This window comes from Clupea harengus, chromosome 15 (assembly GCF_900700415.2).
Source record: "Clupea harengus chromosome 15, Ch_v2.0.2, whole genome shotgun sequence".
NCBI classification, from domain to species: Eukaryota; Metazoa; Chordata; class Actinopteri; order Clupeiformes; family Clupeidae; genus Clupea; species Clupea harengus.
The window spans coordinates 5,040,848-5,061,507 of NC_045166.1; the positions used below are offsets into that span (position 1 = coordinate 5,040,848).

Sequence of the window (20,660 nt, forward strand, 5' to 3'; positions counted from 1 at the left end):
TTACGCAACAAGGTTCTTGTTTGATAAATACTACGCAAAATGCGTGCACTGTATGCGGTTTGGCAAAGACGCTGATTACGCTGCGCTCGCAAATGTTAGTAAATGAGGCCCTCAATGTCAATAGGCCCACTGAAGGAGTGTTTGTATTTTGGCTGTGTAGTGTTCTCTGGTTGGTTATTTGCCGCTACTGTGTTATAGGGTTGCCTAAGGAGGAGATACCAGATGCAGCTAGGCATCATGGGGAGCCCTTCCAGCCATTGTCCTTGGGTGATGCACAGCCCTTCCAGCCAGTGTCCTTGGGTGATGCACTGCCCTTCGACAGTAGCTTGGCATCCCCAACACCTTCCCACTTGCCTTCCCCACAAGAGTGAGTGGCCCCACAAATCACAAACACTGTTTATGCACATGTCCATATACCTATACCCTTATACATACAGAAGGTTTCCATTTAAACTGACCATGGTGGAAGAGCAAGCAAACTATGTTGAATCAGGGGTTTTGAGCTAAAATTCTTTCCCATTCTTGCTGCTCACCAAATGTTCCAGCCATTTGTCTGTGTTATGTAAAATCAACTTCAAATAGTTACATTCATATTTAATGTAAGACTAAGCATTTCAGTCACCATCTTAGACTTAGTTTGCTTAATCCTACTTTACCCAAATACATTAACTACCATTAATATTAGGGAGCCATTGATTTTCATGAGGCTAACTAACTAACATGAACTGGTCAGCAAATACATATCAGTTTAGTATTGTGCATGAAGGTTGATGAGTAATGAAACAGCAGTGGTTCCGATAAATTCATCAGCCATGCTAATGTTTCCACCTCAAATTGATGGACGTTAGATTGTGGTGGGCTAATACCAGTAGATAGAAATTTATAGAAGAGACAAGGTTATTTTACTCATATTTTTTAAATCATGTTACTTAAAAGTCATTAGTTTCCTTATCCAGTCTATTTGAGCCATCTGATAAGTAGTGCTTGTAGTTGTAGTTCTCCCTTGTACGTGGCTTTGGACAAAAGCGTCTGCTAAATGACTAAATGTAAATGTAGTTGTTTGTTCCTCATTCAATGCTAAGTAGTGTGATTGCTCAATCAAACAGCATTGGGGGGAGAGAGAGGGTAAAGGGTGTAGGCAAGAGAAGAGGGACAGGCCTCAGCCCCACCCAGACAAATGGTATAATACAAAAGGAGAAACTGGTGTACAGGCTGGGTAGCTGTCTCAATGAAGCCACTTAGCTGTGGGCAGGATTGAGTTGCTTTATACAGTTCTCTAACTTTCTTCACTGCTGTCTTTTTGCCGTATTTCCACTGTAATGGCCTTATTAGATGCTTCTAGCTATCCACTTAGTTAAACCGTTAAGGAGATCATAATGTTTCATGTAGTTTTGAACATTTTGTGTCTTGTTGTATAGCAATGGTTGAAGCTAATATGTATCTTACTGAACTCGCTTAAAACTACAACAACACATGACGAGTTCAGCAAAGTATTTATTCAGTGCAAAAACATTGTGGAAGTATTGTGCACATGTAACTTTTGTTTACTTTCAAGTTTTCCTTTGAGAAAGGTCAGAAGAGAACACAGGGTCGAAATGCATTCTAAGTGCAATACTAGTTACCAGTTGGCAACATAAAACCAAAACAAACTTGATTAGAGTAGAGTAAATTGAGTTGAGCTGAGCAAAACTTAAACATAATTAATCAATTGTAATTTGTTTGAAAAAAGTACTTAAATTATAGAACTACAACTATTTTTTTTTACATTAGATTGGTACATTCAACAGTCACAGAACTATAATAATAATAATAATAATAATAATAAAAAAAAAATAGAGAGAATATACTTACATAAAACTATGAATAATGAATAGAACAAAATGGTTATGATGATATATTGGCTATATAAAAGGGTATAGAAACAAAAGTTAACTAAACAAATGCAGTCCATAGACTGATTCAGTAATAAAAAATGTGTTTTAAAAGGGATTTGAAAGAAGTTTCAAGTTTATTATCATGTACTCATATCAGTATTATCAGTAATGAAATTCCTTGTGCTCAAGTGTCTGCTCAACTCAAAGGAATACATTAGGTACAAGAATTTAAAAGCTAGAAAGAAAGTACGAATGACAGGATGAAGAAGATATAAATTAAATGAAAGTGGCAAGTGCAAGTTGTATGAGGTTGTCCATATTAAGTGTGAGGGGGTGTAGGACAGTTCATCATCCTGATCTCTGCATCATGATTTAACTGTAAAAGGTTTGAAGCCATCCGATCTTTGACTTCAAGGTAGGTCATTTATTAAGCTCTGTGGCTTTGACAAAAGTATACAGCTGCCAGTGTCAGCATATCAGTGAGAAGATATATATATACTTGCGAATCATAAGGAATACATTTGGGGGGGCAAATAAATATTGTTGCATATACCACAGCAGATTTTGGACAGGGTTTCCATTATTCAGCATTGGGGTAGGCCAAGCTTGTGAACCCCTTCCCCCACACAATGACATTACAATCCGTGATATAAAGCTAAAAATATCTTACATACATGTTTTCCCATTGGTAAAGTAGGCAGGGTGTTCCTTGCCCGCTGGATGAGATGCTGTGCCCCCCTACCACACCTGAGGGCCGCAGTGATGAGAAAGCCCTGCTGGAGCAGCTGGTGTCTGTCCTGAGTGGCACAGATGAGAGTGAACTGGCAGAGCTGGACCGAGCCCTTGGGATTGACAAGCTGGTACAGGTGAGGGCCAGTACAATACAGGAAAAGGGTTCTGGAAATTCACGATAATCTCATGTGTTGTCGTGCATTGAAATGATTTCCCCCATTTTATACGTGACTGACGAAGTTCTTAAAATATTTAACCCTATCAAAAGTCAATAGTGGGAGGGGTACATTGGAATACTGAAAATGCTGAGGGTGCTGTTATCCTTTGCTCATGAAAATGGATTTCAGGTTTTTGGAGTGGGACACCAGTCCTCTTTAATCTCTAAAAGGACTGGTAGGCCTCAATCCATTCCCAAGGTGCAAGAAAAGTGAATGAAAGTCACCAGTCCATTCCCTCTGCTCCCTTTCCTCACTAGTGAAAACTGCCTTTTCTAACGTTGTTCCAAGGCTCTGGAACTCATTTCCCTGCCACATCCAATAGCCAACAGCCAGTTGGTTCTCACATAGCAGTGGATCATCAAGTTGTAGTTACATGTCATTGAAATTTAAAAGCTTGGTAAAAATAAAATACTCCCCGCTCTCTCCATGCGACTGTTCACAAATTGTGCACGGTAGTGAACTTCCAAATGGAAAGGATTTGGAAGGAGTTATGCTTTGACCTGGGTGCTATTCTTTAAGGTGGACTTTCACCTGTATGATTTATCTCCTCCCTTAAAACCAAAGGCAATGACAAAGTTTTTAGCATGTTAATAGAACAGCTAATGGAGTGGTTGGTGTTTACACTGTCCTACTACTGCTGTGAAGTAGATTCACATGCATTACATTAACATTTGTTGTTTTACATACTTTTCAAATGGTGATTTCATTTGCTAGTGGATTTATTGGAAGAGAGCGCCTCCGAGGCTAATGTCAATGCTATTATCACGCTGGTAGAATAATGTGGTGCGTATCTTGGAATCAAGATGCAGGACAAAATTGATCTGATTTTTTTGGCATCACTGACAAGGAGTTACACGTGTCCTCTTTGGCCGACTAAACACATGGCCGTGTTCTGAATCATGTGGGTCTGATATTACAGATCACACCTGTGGTATGTGACAGAGAGGTCCCTCTCCTCCTCAGCCCCACTGGGTGGATTAGTTATTCAGCTTTAAAAAGACAATACTGTGGTTTTGCAGCAGGTTTTAATTGAAAGTGAATCACAAAGTTGATTGTGGAAAAGTAATGGAGAAAAGTACATTAATTGATGAGGACTAAAAATCACGTGTGCCTGTGTGGAAAAGCATACCTAATCACAGCAAATTTGCCACAAACATAATTATGTTTAATTTCAAAACCAGGGAAATCCGAAAGGATTATGCTAACAAAGATGTATGTCCCTACTATAATGAGCAGAATGTAGTATAATGGTATGAACATTCTAAACTGTACATATTTCAAATCATAAACTTGAAAAAAAACTCTTAAAAAAGTAATGTAAGATATCTCACACAGCCATTTCATTCCCAGGGTGGATGTCTCGAACCCATGGCCCAGCGAGTCCCCACGCAGCCTTCATCAGCCCCCAGCATGACCATGGATCCTAAGCTGCCAGCATATTCAGCTCCGTTCTCCCAAGGTCCTCCTGGGTTCCCCACAGACATGGCTGGGGCACATGGGTTTGGCCTTGGCTCACCACGAGGATCTTTCCAAGGGGTCATGGCTCTCCGGCCTGGACTGTCCCGTGCTCCTACCACACCCAGTCTGCTCCGCATGGCCCCAAACCAGCTCAGACTCCAGCTCCAGCAGCGTCTCCAGGGACCACAGCAGGTAACACGAGAACAACGCTGTCTTCACCCACTCCACACATGAGTTTGGCTCCTTTTCATTTCTGAATGTGCTTGTTTTTCACAACTGTTTAATATCCAGAGTCAGAGATATACGGTTCATACAAATGCTCTGCATACCCAAGCCATCTCAGAGAATGCATGTGGGTATTTGCTGATTCAAATTAACATTAATCAAAATTGCCTTGTCATTTGAGGTTTTATATAAAGCTTTCTTACATAATAAAACCTTAAAATTAGGGTGAATGTATCTAGTGAATTACATGCTTGTGATGAATACATCTAAATTAATTTGGATGTATCAATTCGCCATCAGAAGCATTTAGAAATCTGTCAGATTTGCCATTGTTGTGAAGTGACAAGCAAGCATGAGTAGTGTAATTTTTACCACATACGTAAATGGCAAACAACAGATACTTCAATGAACTTTATTTACATTATTGTTTAACACATTTTCTTTATTCACCAGACCTCATTTAACCCTTTCAACATGACCATGACACAGACCTCATTAAACCTTAATTGACAGCGATTAACTGAAAGATGAACCGATTTGGCAGACAAATTTGTTATTTCAAATTGGATTTTGTTTTAGTCAACTCTGGAACAAGTTCAGGCTCACTCAGGTAAATAAGTCTTTCCTGTACAGATTGATTGCTTTAAAGTACCCTAAAGCTATTAGCCATACAGCTAAACCTAAAATCGAAACCTGCTAATCTCTGTATCTCTCCAACATTATGTTGCCAGCTAAAATCATAGTGTTGCAATCAGCAGAATGATGGGGAAGAACAGTGTGGTACAGCCTGTACCGCTCTCGCTTGTGGAATTTGTGGGCAAAAATCCATTTTGTGTGAGTGGCAGTTAATATCTGCGCATGTGGAATAGTATAATTAGCCTTTGAGCAACTTTCCATAAATCGAATGCCATTTTGTTTCCGTAGTTTAGTTAGTTTGTTCTAGTTATGTAGGGTGAGCAGATCAGCACATATTTTAGTCCCTACGCTCTGCATCATCCTCATTGTTCCGTGTGCTCATTGGTTGGTTGCCGTGTAGGTGATTTCATGCACTATTAAACCTGTAACTGAATTCCTTGTAAAAAGTAAAAAAAAAAAAAACGACATACTGTAACCAGCAAATCACCTAAATGAAGTTGACTCCAAACAAAACAAACAAACAAAAATACAATACATCAAAACTATTTTCAAGGTTTTCTCAAACAAAACAACACATTGTCCCCAAATTTTAGACATACGCAAAGTATAATCTATCTGTCAACATGGACTAAAAACGGATTATAACAACAGCCACGTAACAAACAGAATGGCTAGGTCGTAAGTAGTAACTAATTTTCTGTCTATAATAATTGACGACCTACCTGTCAGTTCTTGATTGATTGATGGCTTGGTTTGACTGTGTTATCATTCTAGTGGTCCTATGTGACAGGAAATGTGACATGTGTGACGGAGGACTAGGGGGGCATCGAAATGCTTGTGTGTGCACTTTAAAAGCACTTCTCATCAGCCCATAGGCAGTCTTCAGATCTCTAGCCTGACGTGCTCCCAACTGAGCTAGCTGGCAGGTTATACTCTGTGCATTCTGCCTCCAGGGTGACAAAGAGTGTGAAGAAGGCACCTCCCCTATACTATTGCTGACATTGAAATGACTGTTGCACCAAAAAAGGGGGAAATCTGAGAGTTTGATACAATTTCTTCAAATTGTGATGGATGCTGATGTAGGTACACCTGGAATGGTCCATTGTGTTTGACTTTAATCAGTAGCTTGCGTCTGATTTCAGCCGGAACCTACGTCAGACTTTACCTGTCATAAAAATGTAACCGGATGCATTTCTTAACCACGCCCACCTGAGCGTGGATAATAGCCGCATCTCCCCAGATGTGACTTTTTTTTCTCTTTCGCCGGCCTTCCAGCCAGGCGCACACCTCTCCTCACCTCCAGCAACGCGTGAGAACACCGTCAACCGGTGAACAACCAACTCTCTTTGTTCTCAACTTCTTACGGCCGACACACGCCTAAGATCTCAGTCACCGAACTGATAAGTGAGACGCAGTAAGTGCAGAGGAAAGCAACTAACAACAGACCTGCTAGCTAACTCCACACAACGGGAACAAAAGGCAGACTGCAACGTTCTGAGCGATCAAATCCTCCGACCTAAACTGCAGAAAAACAGAAACATCACAGCAAGGACAACTTTCTCCATTTACGGACGGCATCATCTCTTCTCTGCCTCATCCACGTCGGACCAGCTTTTCCCAAAGGACTGGTAACTCTGACATTAACTGGGCATTTAGCTATCCTAGCTATTCACAACCTGGCTAAGCATAAGACTGTTTACATGCCATTGTTCATGTGTTTCATATGTTTTGTTTACTGAACGTAACTGTTTATATATATGTTCATTGTTAGCTGGTAGTTGGCTTCGCCACACCATCTAAGGGTTATCGTTAGGATTGCTTCTCAGACACATCGGGTCTTGCATGCATCATTAACCATTTCCCTCTTCTAAACATGGCATCTTAATCGCGCACGATTACACATACATTGGCCTTCACATAGCCTCACACGCGAAGAGAATACTCGAACTTCGCGCTGCATATAGGCTCGTCCTTGTTCACATCACATGTATGTTCGCGTACGTGCACACACATGCACGCGGAACTACGGTGATCAGACAAAGGAACACACACACACATTCTTTCTGGCGCGCTCCTAACAGCGCAACCCCGAGCTCACAAGCTCACACACACACTCCCTCTCGATTACACATACACCTATTCCTTCAATTCATTGGTTAGTTACATTTAGCTAGATTACATATTGTGTGTTATTTTCTTATCATTGTGTAAATAAATACTTTGATTTATATACGCTGGTTTATTTAATGTTGCACAAGAATAGACGTTGCCAACCTCTTCTATTCAGAATTCTAATGACCTTCAACCATATTATTAGTAAGGTAACTTTGGTTGTAGTTATTAATTTAATTATTAATCAGAGTTCCAAATTGATAGTATAATATATTTTATGAGACTGATATATTTAACGAGACTGATTTGTGGATTATCATTATTTTGACCACGTGGAGGACACTACACTTTGTGTGGCGCCCCCTAGGTGCTCAACTTAATTGATCTGCCTTTGTGTTGAATGGTTGATGCCTGTCCAATCGGGTGAGATTACCAACATATTGTTGCTGTTGCAAGGACAGCACCGGTGTGTCTTGGTGGCCCTCGCAAAGACGGTATCACAATTTCCACACAATTGCACCCACATTCACCCGGCTCCTGCTCACAGGGTAAGTTACCTACATAGTCTGGTACTCCCATGTGAGGCTGGTACCAATTTCACCTACACTGAGGATTACGAATGGATGGTGTCTGATGTGCGCATTGGCGGGTATATTCTTGGAAAAGTTGCGCGATCTGTGATTCTGGCTGGGAGACCTTTACAGACGACATACTGTATATTTCATTCTCTGCTAAAGACTGGAGTTTGTTTAGAAACAACGTTTCGAGAGACCTTGAAGCACCTGGTTTGGACAGCGTCTACATCGCAGGGTTGAATAATGTGACACCACAAACAGGCCACTTCATCTTTGCTAATTGCCTTGAAAAGAAACCTGGTGATTACATTTCTATATGTTGCTGTAGATCCTCAGAAGACCATGCATGACCTGAAAGACATGCCAAATCTACATGATGCTTCAAAAAGATTGATAGGAAGATTGACAGTTTGACAGATGATTTTTCAAATGGTGTAATGCTATGGATAGAAGTAAAAACCTATTTAGGAGAGTCCCGCCAGCAAGTGTGACTATGGGGGATGGCCTCTGGAATCACTGCCCATTCTCTACACTAAAAGGTAGGCCCCTCCAAGACAGTTCATCCTCAAAAAATTGTTGCCACACGTCATGTCACAGGTACATGAACCTGTATTGCCTGAAGACTGCAGCTGGCTTGAGTGTGCTGAACCACTTACAGCATTGTCTCCAGCAGGATACGATAGTGCTGACGCAGCCTCTTCATCCCCTGGAGAAGATGTGGTTGGAGGCCTTGCCCCGCTAAGGGTCAGACTCATAAAGACAGCTGTGAGCATCATACTAAAACACATCATTGAAGAAGAGCTTTGTGAATGCTGTTTCGGCTGTGAAGTGGATCACCCTAGTCAGATGAAACACTCATGCGAGTGACGCTACAAACATTTTGAACATGTTATGACAGGATCAAGGAATGACAGGAGCCAGGACGGGTCAGGCATTTTGGTGATGCAGCACAATTTGTAAGAAGATGTCAGTGTCAAATACAATACAAGACAATATTCTAAACATGTTGCTGTTACATGATATGTCAGAAGAGAGTGTTAAGTCAGAACAGGACTTGCTCCGTTGACACAAATGACGATAGAAAAAAAACACATATGTAGAAGTGCCACCTATTTCAGCAAGGTGAAAACTATCATAAGGGACTGATGGGACAGACATTGCAGACAGGATGACTGTTGGGTTGATAAACTCTGTAAACTCTACTATTTTTTCTGAGGTTGATATATCGTTGGGCATAGTTCGAAAACGTATACATATCGTAGCATCATAGAATGTCCAATGAACTATGATCATCACACCCTGGAATAACTTTTCTCTGTTGGACTTTTGGATGTAACTTACTGGACTGACAAAGAGAGCTGCCTTTATCAATGCCAATTGTTGACACCGATCACCAGCAAAATATTTTTCATGAAAAACTGCGTTGATATTAAAATACAAATGACCCGATCAAAGAATGACTTCTGCCTAATGACGCCGTGGCATACAAAATAAACATTGTTACAGCATCGTTATTTGTGAAAGTTTCTGTATCTCCCGCTGTAAGACTAGGTCACACTTAGGCATTGCTCTCTGCACGGCAAAATATCCCATTGATATTGAGTATATCTAAAACATTTCTCCATTCCAGCTGGGATGCATGGAGGAAGATGTAAGGAACACTACCCAAATCTATTGTGATAGGCCTTGTTGACAATGATGCTTTTACAGGTGCTTATGATTAGAACCGGTTAGTTCATTATGACTTAGTTTGTATATATATATACACTCACCGGCCACTTCATTAGGTACACCTTGCTAGTATTGGACCCCCCTTGTCCTTGGCGTATTCAACAAGGTGCTAGAAACATTCCTCAGAGACCTTGCCCCTGTTGCCTTTTTGCTTGATTTTAGTCCATATTTGGATTGGAGGTGCTGCTGATTTGCGGGCATCTACATGATGCATATCCCCTGTCCCACCACGTCCTAACTATGCATAAGAATGCTCAATTGATGCTCAAAAGGGGCCCAAAGTGTGCCAAGAAATGATCCCCCAGGCCATATGCCATAAAAATGAATTTGAATATAATACCAAAACTAGTTGCCTGATTAAACCATATCTAATGTTACGAAGATGAGCAGTTGAACAGGTATACCTAATGAAGTGGCCGGTGAGTGTGTGTATATATATATATATAATTTGTAGCTACCTATGTGGATGGACAACAATTTACAGCTGAACACCTGCAGCCCCAATATCTAGCTGGGTCAGCTGTGTGTGAATTTGACCCGTTATTGCCTGCCTCTGGTAGACACCTATGCACAAATAGACATAGGGCCCTAACCATAGAACGAGAAGATTTTTTGAACAGATACACACTCTATGCATTTAACACAGAATGCAGTCAACGCTTATCTCTAATTAAGTCTGAACATCTGTGGTTGGAAACTCAATTCAGACAGCTATCAATCTGATACTTTACACTATAGGCCTATATGATGGCATAATTGAAGTATCGAACCGCAGGCAGGTGCTAGTGATTACTACTGAGACAATGAATACTGTTGAACTTACTGCCATTAACAGGTTCAAGACCTTATGTCAGTCAGATGTGGTGAACTCTGTGTTTAACTTAAACTATTCTACTATTAAAACTATTAAACTATGAAGATGTAATGTTTAATACTCAACTAATACTCATTTAGTTAAAAATGATAATATGGTTTCTTTATTTATGAAAAAATGACAACCCTGTGTGTGTATTTCTAATATGTTCAACTGTATTCAGCATGTACAAATGGTGAAATGTTAATAAACAAGTTTGATGTACCATGATGATGGAAAATCAAACAAGACAAACAAAATTATATGAGTCAAAGTTCCATTTATTAACAAATGTTGGAATATTCAAAATCAGTCATGCACAAAACACATTTCAGAGTGAGAATTAAAAACACATTTCATAGTTAGAATTTAAAAAAAAACACATTTCATAGCAAGAAAAAAAAATACATTTCACAGTAAGAATAAAAAAGCAAAAAAATTAAAATGCAACATTTTACAACAGGAGTACATCCTAAAGGTTGAGTGTAGAATTGTGGAAAAGCAGTGACCTAAACAGGTATCAGTAACACCTTTTACTAAATCAAATATGTGAGGACCAGGAGTAACGGTACCATTTACAATACATTTGCCTGGTCCATTCCACAAAGCCACATCTTTCGATTTAAACAACTTATCTAAAATGTACTGAGCATTCTTTCTGCTTCTTCATTCTTGAATCTTATAACTTTGCTCACCAACAGTGCCAGTTTGTGTTCCTGGCAAATCTGGTATCATTCTTTACAGGAGTTGGTCCAGCCAGCGGTGAAGTGTGCGTTCTCCCTGTTTAACCAAGGACAAATATCTATGCAATAATGACATGTACTGCTTGGCTATCTCGTGCATGATGTATCTCTACTCAAAATATTCTTTATAGACGCATCCAAGTCGTCTGTCTTATTTGAGCACTGTCTTAATTGGTGTTGGGGGACTAAATACAATTTCTCAGCATACTCCATCAGATTTAGCTCTGTCTCAATGCAGTTAGACTACTTATAAATGGAATGAAGGAATCAGCTTGTTTCTTCCTATGTACGACAATCTTTGTACGCAAACTTGTTTGACACCACTTGCAAAATGGCTCGTCTCTGTGCAGGTTTAGAGACATCACTCACAAGTAAGAGCTTCAAAAGTGGCAAGTTTCTATGAACTCTCACAGTTTCAACTCTTTTTCTGGACAAAACAGCCAAAAACTCTGAAAACAAATACGTTCTGAGATGAGTCCTGTGTTTTTGGCTTTATAAGCAATCAAAATATATCCGTAAGGCTTTTTCGGTGTATAAAACATTGTTTTAAATGTTGTGTTACCAGAGAACATTTGTCTGGCCAAAACATCAATTTGATTATTGTCTCTAAGATTTTTAAACACTAGATAATGTGTGTTCAAACTAATTGATCTGCTAGATTTTTAAATGAATAAATACATTCTGAACCAGGTAGACGGTGCTGAGGTGGTGGATATGTACATATTGTGTAAACACCTTTTCAACCTGGGTGTTGCAACACGCATCTTTCATCATATCATCAATGATTAATAAATTGTTCTTGGCCGATGATATGTAAGGGATAATGTATTGTCCGGCGGTCATTATCCAAAAATAAATCCCGACGGGACGAACAGGCCCCGAGGGTTATTGTTTCATCCTGAAGGGATTATCCCGCTTACGGTTACTTGCCAAAACGATTCCAAGACATTCCTCCAAAATACCTCTTTTTAATGATTTTGTTGCCGTTTCGTGATTTCGGCTAAGAAAAAATAGTTTGTTTTGTTCAAGCAAATATAACTTTAAAGTTCCACGGGTTGCATAGCAACCCATTAACTGCTGACTTCAAGTTACAATGACTTTCCGCTACGTTAAATGACCGGACTACTTGCGGAATGATGCGAAAGATGTGAATTAGAAGCACAAAACCCGTAGCCAATGACAGCGTCATTAACTTTTCGCAGCGGTGAATATCAAGAAATTACAAATCTGCGAACGTTGGGGTGGGCCATTCAAATCAACGGAACTTTTTGGAACATTCTGAAGAGCCGTATAATAACGCCATTTAGCACGCTAGGTATTCCTTCAACAAATTTGATGTCTCTTATCTTCGTTAACTCATCGTAAAGTTTTTGCCAACAGTCAAAAATGTACACAATGTTTTCAATTTGATCAGAAATCATCTTGTCAGCATTTGCAATTATATTGCAATTGGATATATAGGAACCATATATAACTATAGGAATCTTTTCCTGTGTCAAAAACCACACAATAAGTGAATTCACATGAACACATTCTTATAAACCACCACACGTGGTTTTTTATATTTTTTCATTGTTTTTAAACTCACACATGAAGTTCATACATTTAGGAGGGCTCTACACCAGCATCATGGAACTTATTAATTTAGATATTTAAAAAAATATTTACAGATGTCTGGAGCAGCATAGGAGGGTTTCAGGGGGCCATAGATGCTATATTTAGTTTAGTTGTAAATCATAGGGTCCAATCTTGGAATATACAAACCATGGGAAACACTCAGAAACACTAAATCATTGTACCACGGTTGGAATGACCATGGTTAGACAATTGTGTTGAGTAAGCACCCCTAATCAGTAAACCACATATTTCTGTGTCTCCAGAATCGCCTTCTGGCTATGGGGCAGTTTCCACAGGGAGGACCTGTTTCCATGGGACTGCACCAGTCAGGCTTGCAAGCACCACAGCTCTCATCGCAGGTGTGCATCAGTGTGTCTTCAGCAGAAGTGCTTATGTCAGTATGTCTGTGTGTCTGCCCATGTTTTTTTTGTATTCAACTCTTTGTTCTGGTTTGAGAGGTATTTGTTCATATACATAGACATTCATTGTTTTTACTGTGTATGTATGCTTGTGTTAATATATGTGGCCATGTGAGGATCTATGTGTTAACCTGTTCATTATTACTCTGTATGTATGCTTGTGTGAATATATGTGGCCATGTGAGGATCTGTGTGTTAACCTGTTCATTATTACTCTGTATGTATGCTTGTGTGAATATACGTGGCCATGTGAGGATCTATATGTTAACCTGTTCATTATTACTGTAGCAGCCTCCACTGAATGCTCAGATGCTGGCTCAGCGGCAGAGGGAGCTCTACAGCTTCCAGCACCGCCAACGACAGCTTCTGCAGCAGAAGGTGTTGATGATGAGGCAGAGCATGGCCCCGGGGCAGCTGGGCATCCAGCGACTACCTAAGGGTCTCCAGCAGCCGCAGCCAGGCCAGGGCCCTTCACAGAGCCAACAACAGCCATTTGGCTTCTCCGCTGGATATAGCACTGTATCAGGCAGCACCCCCTCCTCGCCCAGTCATTTCAGTCCAATGAGAGGGCCTCTCGACCCCAAACTTCCTGGAAGGGGGGCCTTGGGGAACCAGAACATGATGGGAGCTGTACAAGGGCAGTTTGGGGCCGCAGTGAATTCACTTGGACAATACGGTATGTTTCAGCAGTTTGAAGGTAAACTCCCTTCACATTATTTGATTGTTACTTGATCATATAGAGCTTTGTAAAATGTTCTCAAAAATGGTGCCATGTTCCTAGTCCTACTGATTGACCTTGACTTTGCTTCCAGGCCTAGTTCAGCCAGGAGAGCCATCTTTCCCACCTGAACTCAGCCCAACCAGCCCCCTTCTGTCACCGCAGAATTCCACCTCACAGAATGCTCTGTTGCAACAGGCCCAACAGTCAACCATATACCAATCAACAGATATTAATACAAATTGGCAGCAAGCTGGAATAGGCAACAACAGGTATTGAATCCACCCGATCTAACTTTTCCCATTTTTACATGGAATACCATTTGTTATGTGTTTATTGACATGTATTTCTGTTTTCTAAGTTTGTTTAGCCAGACTGGACAGAATGCCCCCCAGGGCTTATACAATAACATGAGTATCACGGTGTCCATGGCTGGGGCCTCAGGGGCTGTTGGAGCAATACCTCCAATGGGGTCTCCTGTTGCCATGGGCAACAGCAACCTTGGCAGTGTCAGCTCCATATGTAATGATCAGGTAAAATAAATCTGTTGTTGGAGTTTTCAGCTTGATGTTGATTCTGACTGTGTTGAACACTGTATGATATTCTACTTAATAATGTTTAACCAACACAGAGAGTGTGCATATTGGACTTATTGACTGATGCTACATGATGGTATTTGTTTTCTTCCAGGTACAGCAGGTTCAGGTGTTTGCTGATGTTCAGTGCACAGTAAACCTGGTAGGGAGTGACTCCTATCTCAAGCAGCCAGGTCCTATGGGGCCCCATAAAGGGCCAAGTGGAGCTCAGTCGGCCCAGTCACAGCAGAAGAGTCTCCTGCAGCAGCTCCTGACAGAGTGAACCCCTGAGGAGAGTGGAGAAGCTTCTCCACACATAGAGATCGATTTTCTTCACGTTTTGATTTCTTTACAGTGTATGAGCAGCATTACTGAGTCTTGGGCTATACTCCGCTGATGGGGTGTTCCCTTGGCAGTAAAGGTATCTTGGAGCCTTCTATTTTGACCACCGACTTTTCAAAATCTACTTCTGTGTGGAGGAGGATCCTGTTCCAGACCAGCTCTGTGTTTGAGGGACGTGCTACCTCTCCCTAGTTTTGCCCTCTCAGTCAGTTTCTCCTAGTGCTGCTTGGAGACCAGGGGAGTGTCTGAATCCAGATGGGTCAAAATGGGAAACGTTGGCCTTTTTCTAGGAGGATTTGTTAACACTGGCTTTGGCCAAGTATCGGGGATGGTGTTTCTTTCCCGTGCATTGAAGGCTTAGTTTCAGCTGGATCTGTGACACATGGCTCCCTGCAGTGCCTGATGGGATACCTTTCCCAGTTTGTTATTTTTATTATTATAATTTGGGGGCAGTTGAATTCATATCTATCTGTTGTCAATGGCAGAAGGAACAGATGGATACTGCACTGTAGTATAAAGTCTACTACAGGTTTCTCCTGGGAGAGCGCCCCGCCCCTCAGCAGCTGTGAAGAAGAGCCTTGCAGGCTCCTGTTGGCCTCCGAGTGTTGTGTGCCAGGCAGGATGGCATTGTTGTACAGCACAGGCAAAGACATTCTCTTTCTACCTACCTACCTTAAAACAACTGTCACTTTTAAAACATCAATATTGTGGATTTCTTAAATCAGGTTTTCTATGCTATACATGGGACATGTGCTTTTCTGATGTCAGAATTAAGAATGCCCCAGAATGAAGTGATGTTTTCCACAGAGAAAACACATCGGCCTACAAATGTAACTTAACTAAATCTTGTTTTGTCAGGGGATATTGAATTTGACAAAAGAAATGATCATGTTATTGGAATATAGAAAATGTATCTAATCAGGTGTGTTAAGTAAACATTATGATTCACCTTCAGTTCTTTAAAGCATCTCAAGGAAATATAAATACATGCTCAGTGCAGCAATGTGATGCACCAAATACTATATTCCCAAGAGTAAAACACCCTTGCGTTCCTTTCCTCTGGATCTGGTGTGATAAGGTCCCTGGTCCTCCCACTAAAGGCTGCACACTACAGCTTTTTGACTGCTCCTGTGACTACTGTGTTTCAGTCAGACACTGTCTATCGGCACTACAAGTTTTTCTTTCCGTATTACTCAACTGCTTAGGATCCACAACTCCAAGTAGTCCAATATTCCCACATACCTCAAGGCTGGGAGAAACAGTGTGTCTTACCAAGCAATAACCCTAGACAAGAGGATTTAGGGATCATTAAGATTCCTTCAGATCTCATTCATTGTGGTGTATCAGTATTTGGCCCTGAGGAATTCAAAAGCTTTTTCAAGGGGATATTTCAGCCGTTCTTATCGATGTCTTTTTCTGCATATGCAAGGTTCTTCACAGAATGTGCAGCATTACTCTAGGATGACAGATCAACTTAGGTTTTTGATTCTACTCAATTAATATTGATCAATGTAGGTGATGTGTCCAGTTTCTGGTGTGTGTGTGTGTGTGGGGGTGTGTGTGTGCGTGCGTGCTGCGTACGTGTGTGTGCGCGAGTGCATGCATGCATGCATGCGTGTATTTGTGTACTATGTATTCAAATACTGACTCAGAAGCCCTCTCTTCTGCCATTCCACAAGACAACCTTTTACAATTGGAAAACAGTTTGATGTCGTCTTGGTCACTTCGGTTACATTAAGAAATAACTGTCAAGGAAAACTAAAAACTCTTCCTGTCCATTTGGTACAATATACAACAGATGTGAGTACACCCCTGTGCAATATACCTTAAATGTCAAATGATTCAAAATTCTATCACCTCTCAATTATTACATGACTTCTTAGTTGACAAGTAAAATGTTTCATCTTATGATTAATCTTTAAACACTTTAGAAAGACTATATTGAAAATACTGGCCTCAAAGTAGAAACTCAATGCAACAAAGGTGGATACACCTGTGATCACTCACACAAATTATAAACCCTTTGATCATTGAAACAAAATGGAGTGCCTATGAATATACCAAAATACTGGCTAACAAGATGACTCACTGTCTCCAGAAGCTTGGCAGAAGAGGAATATTCCAGCATGATAACGATCCAAAGCACAAAAATAACGGCCAAAAAATGCAAGAGGTTTCTAAAGAAGAAGAAAATGGAAACTATGAGCTAGCCAAGTATATTGCCTGACTTGATTCCAATAAGACATCTTTGGGGTATTTTAAAGTACACAACCCCTTCAGCAAAAAGCAGCTGCAAAAAAATAGTCTGTGAAGAATGGCAGAACATCAATAAAAGAAAGAAAAGAAAAGAAAGAAAATGATCGTGAAAAAATGAAAGATTTGAATCTCAGCAATGAAAGTTGTACTGACTTTTGTTGCATTGAAATTCTACTGTGGGGCCTGTATTTGAAATATAGAAACAGAGTAAATACCCTACTGTTCAACTTTCTACATTCTAATTGTCAACTTAGAAGTAATGCTATTATTGTAAGGTAGTACCATTTTGAATGATTTGACATTTAAGTGAAATTGCACAGGGTTGTACTCACTTCTGTTAAATACTGTATGTCTAAATGTTTTTGTTGGAGATAGAAATTGTATGGTTTGAATTGATGGATGAGTGATGAATGTTTTTAAATAAGTCCTGGAAATGGTTTCTTACTAATGCATAAGAACATATTTGTGTACGATGGACAGGAAGAATCTCATATATACTATATAAACCCTGTAGTTTATTTCTGTTTTGTTTATCTGTCCAAGAAATGGTGAAGACAGAGGGTTCCTGAGCCTGTGTTTAACTGATCAATCAACCCTATTTTTATAAGATGAATGAATTGATGGATAAAAATATACTCATTGGGAAAATGTAGAAAAGGAAGCCACAAAAATGAAAACTGCTAGTGACTAGTGTTTTGCTAGTGTGTTGACCAGCTGATGTTGCCTTCAAAAAGTCAGAAAAAAAAAACATATGGTTTCTAAGATGGTATTGTAACATTTCTGTTGTGCCTCTCTGGGAACTGGCTTTCCGGTTTTGAGAGTTGGTCAAATGATTCCATTCATCTGATTTATCTACCCCTGTAACAAGCCCTTTTTCCCACCATATTGGACTTTATGCCAAATATCCAGCACTATTTTACCGTGCCTGTTAACAATGGGTTAGTCTGTTATGCAAGTGATTAGGTGGCGATGGTTTACATTCAGTACAGCACAGAGATACAAAGAAATTAGAAACTTTGCTTAACCAGTAAGCCTGTATATAACAGACAATGTGAATATTTACCTGATCAGAATCAATTATATGTAGTGCTTCAAGTTTGTGGTCATAACTACTCGCTTCCATTTTTCTTTGGTTCTCTTGTCTTTTTTAAGTTGTATGGTTGGTTGTGTGTGTGGGGTTGTGGGTATGTCTGTCTGTGTGGGAGAGAGATAAATACTGTATATCTGATGTTACAATTGGATGTCCAAATTTAGATTTCTTGCAAAATGCCTGCATATTTCCTGTGGGTGATCAGATTGCTCTATCCACGAGAGAATGGTTTTAGCGACTGCTGAATGTGATATTGCTGAGAGAAAAGCAGCAAGGACTGGCTTTTGTACGGGTTCATTTAAAAAGGCCATATTATTTAATTTCTCTATTGTGAAAGCTTAAACAAATCTGAAAAGGTGGAACCTTGGTTTTTCAGAGAACACTACTGATGTGCTTTAGCAAGCTTGTATTGGTTATCTGATGTAGTATGGCTTTTCATGAGCCATTGCAATTTGAGAAGTAATGACCAAAGCCTCACGATGTTCAAAACCTCGTGTCATATGCAAGCCTCATCTTCCTGGATGAGACAGAAATTTAGTATTGATTTCCTTTGAGAGATGTTCTCAACCTAACAAATCAAACACACTCACACACACACACACACACACACACACTCTCTCTCTCACACACACACACACACACACACACACACACACACACACACACAGACACACACACACACACACTCACACACACATAACTTATGAAATACACTACACTGTTTTGCTTATGCATGGTAGAATTAGAATGTTTTTTTTTTTTCGTCAATTCTCTCCATCCTCCTTCCATGTCCTGCTGACTCACTGGACACAGTTGCCTCTCTCCTCTCTCTCTCTCTCTCTCTCTCTTTCTCTCTCTCTCTCCTTCTCTCCCTCTCTCTCTCTCTCTCCTTCCATCCCTCTCTCTCTCTCTCTCCTTCCATGTCCTGCTGACATACTGGACACAGTTACCTCTCTCTCTCTCTCTCTCTCTCTCTCTGCATCTCCCCCCTCTCTCTCTCTCTCTCTCTCTCTCTCTCTGTCTCTCCTTCTCACCCTCTCTCTCTCTCTCTCCTTCCATGTCCTGCTGACTCACTGGACACAGTTGCCTCTCTCCTCTCTCTCTCTCTCTCTCTCTCGCTCTCCTTCTCTCCCTCTCTCTCTCATTCTCTTTCTCTCCCTCTCCCTCTCTCTCCTTCCATGTCCTGCTGACATACTGGGCAGTTGCCTCTCTCCACCTCTGCAAGATATGAGCCCCTCTTTCCACATCTTTTGGTCACTCAAGCGAACATGCTTACTGGGCAGGACTTTTACTTCTGGTTTACGAAGAGTCAAATCAATGCTATGCACCTTCAACTAAGCATTTCTCTGACACTTTCTTTTGATTTCATTTTTTAAGATTAGTAATTGACAGTCAACACCATTATTTTCAGAAATGGCAAATGTTTGTTTGTTTTTTTATTTGAGTTCTTTATACCAAATTTGAAGTGTCTCTTGTATATATATTTTCGCATAGAGGACTTCTCACTATTTAATGAAAAAGTACACCTTAATGGCAATCTTCTTAACCTTTGTAAAACATATTTGCTGTATTTTACATACATTTTATACTCAGAAGTATCCAGGAATTTGCAACAAATACAATCTAGTTTTGCACTTTATATTAGAAAATCATGTTGAGGGGCCATTACTAGTAAAAAAAAAAAAAACAGTTATAGATCGTGATGGAAAAGGAGTCCCATGAATGTAATTTAATGTCTATTTTACTTAATAAACACTGAGACAGTAGTGCTTACAATTCTCAGGTTCTTCTGAGAGAACTTGGCCATAGCCCCTTGACACAACTACAGGCTTCCCTGTTCTATTCTGGTGGTTTCTCAGTGTTTCTGCTGTTCACTGCAGATCCACTCTTCACTATGCCTATCTAATCTAATCTTCAGGTGTTTCTTGCCTCTCCCCTCTCTCTCTCACCATTCTCCCCTGCTAGTGTGGTTTGGGATTCAGCCTTTCAGTACATTCCTTGTTGTCATGTACTATCTATTTTGCCGTTAAGTAAATCAAATAATGTAGATGAATGCAGGAGTTGTATACAACGATGTATACAAGGAACCTTAGAAAGAGATATATGTGCTGTGCTTTCATCAGTCAGACATGCAGTATGACGTGTCATATTGATCTAGCAATGTTAACCCCTTCTCCTCCCATTTCATGCTATTTCCAATGGGTTTGGTGTTGTATGAATCACTTCTTCACTGTCTGAAAACAGGGGGAACATTGGACCTGAGATGTGTTGACTAATGTGTTGCCTTACTGATAATTACAGCTTGCTGTTTGTCAGCAAGGGGTTGAGAGATTATCTATTCCCATTGCAATGGTAGTGATTGAAACAAGGTTCCACTTTTTCCATGTAAAAGTAATATAAATAATTGAAATATATATATACATGTATATATATGTGTGTGTGTGTGTGTGTGTGTGTGTGTGTGTATGTATGTGTGTGTATGTTTG

The 20,660-nt window shown here is 40.2% G+C and overlaps 1 protein-coding gene across 6 annotated transcripts in view; it reads left to right on the top strand.

Moving 5' to 3' along the window:
• The window catches only part of ncoa1 (nuclear receptor coactivator 1), an 88,031-nt gene extending 69,838 nt beyond the window's left edge, over positions 1 to 18,193 (top strand). For 4 of the 6 annotated variants that reach the window (XM_031581076.1, XM_031581077.1, XM_031581078.1 and 1 more), the window contains exons 14-21: positions 199 to 367; positions 2,569 to 2,740; positions 4,175 to 4,474; positions 13,038 to 13,133; positions 13,482 to 13,869; positions 14,006 to 14,183; positions 14,273 to 14,444; positions 14,602 to 18,193. In XM_031581076.1, coding sequence (XP_031436936.1) covers positions 199 to 367; positions 2,569 to 2,740; positions 4,175 to 4,474; positions 13,038 to 13,133; positions 13,482 to 13,869; positions 14,006 to 14,183; positions 14,273 to 14,444; positions 14,602 to 14,769 — 1,643 coding nt within the window. In that variant the 3' untranslated portion in view covers positions 14,770 to 18,193. The remainder of the gene's footprint in view (positions 1 to 198; positions 368 to 2,568; positions 2,741 to 4,174; positions 4,475 to 13,037; positions 13,134 to 13,481; positions 13,870 to 14,005; positions 14,184 to 14,272; positions 14,445 to 14,601) is intronic. The other 2 variants (XM_031581081.1, XM_031581080.1) reach the window with 2 other exon arrangements.
• Positions 18,194 to 20,660: the final 2,467 nt, after the last annotated feature.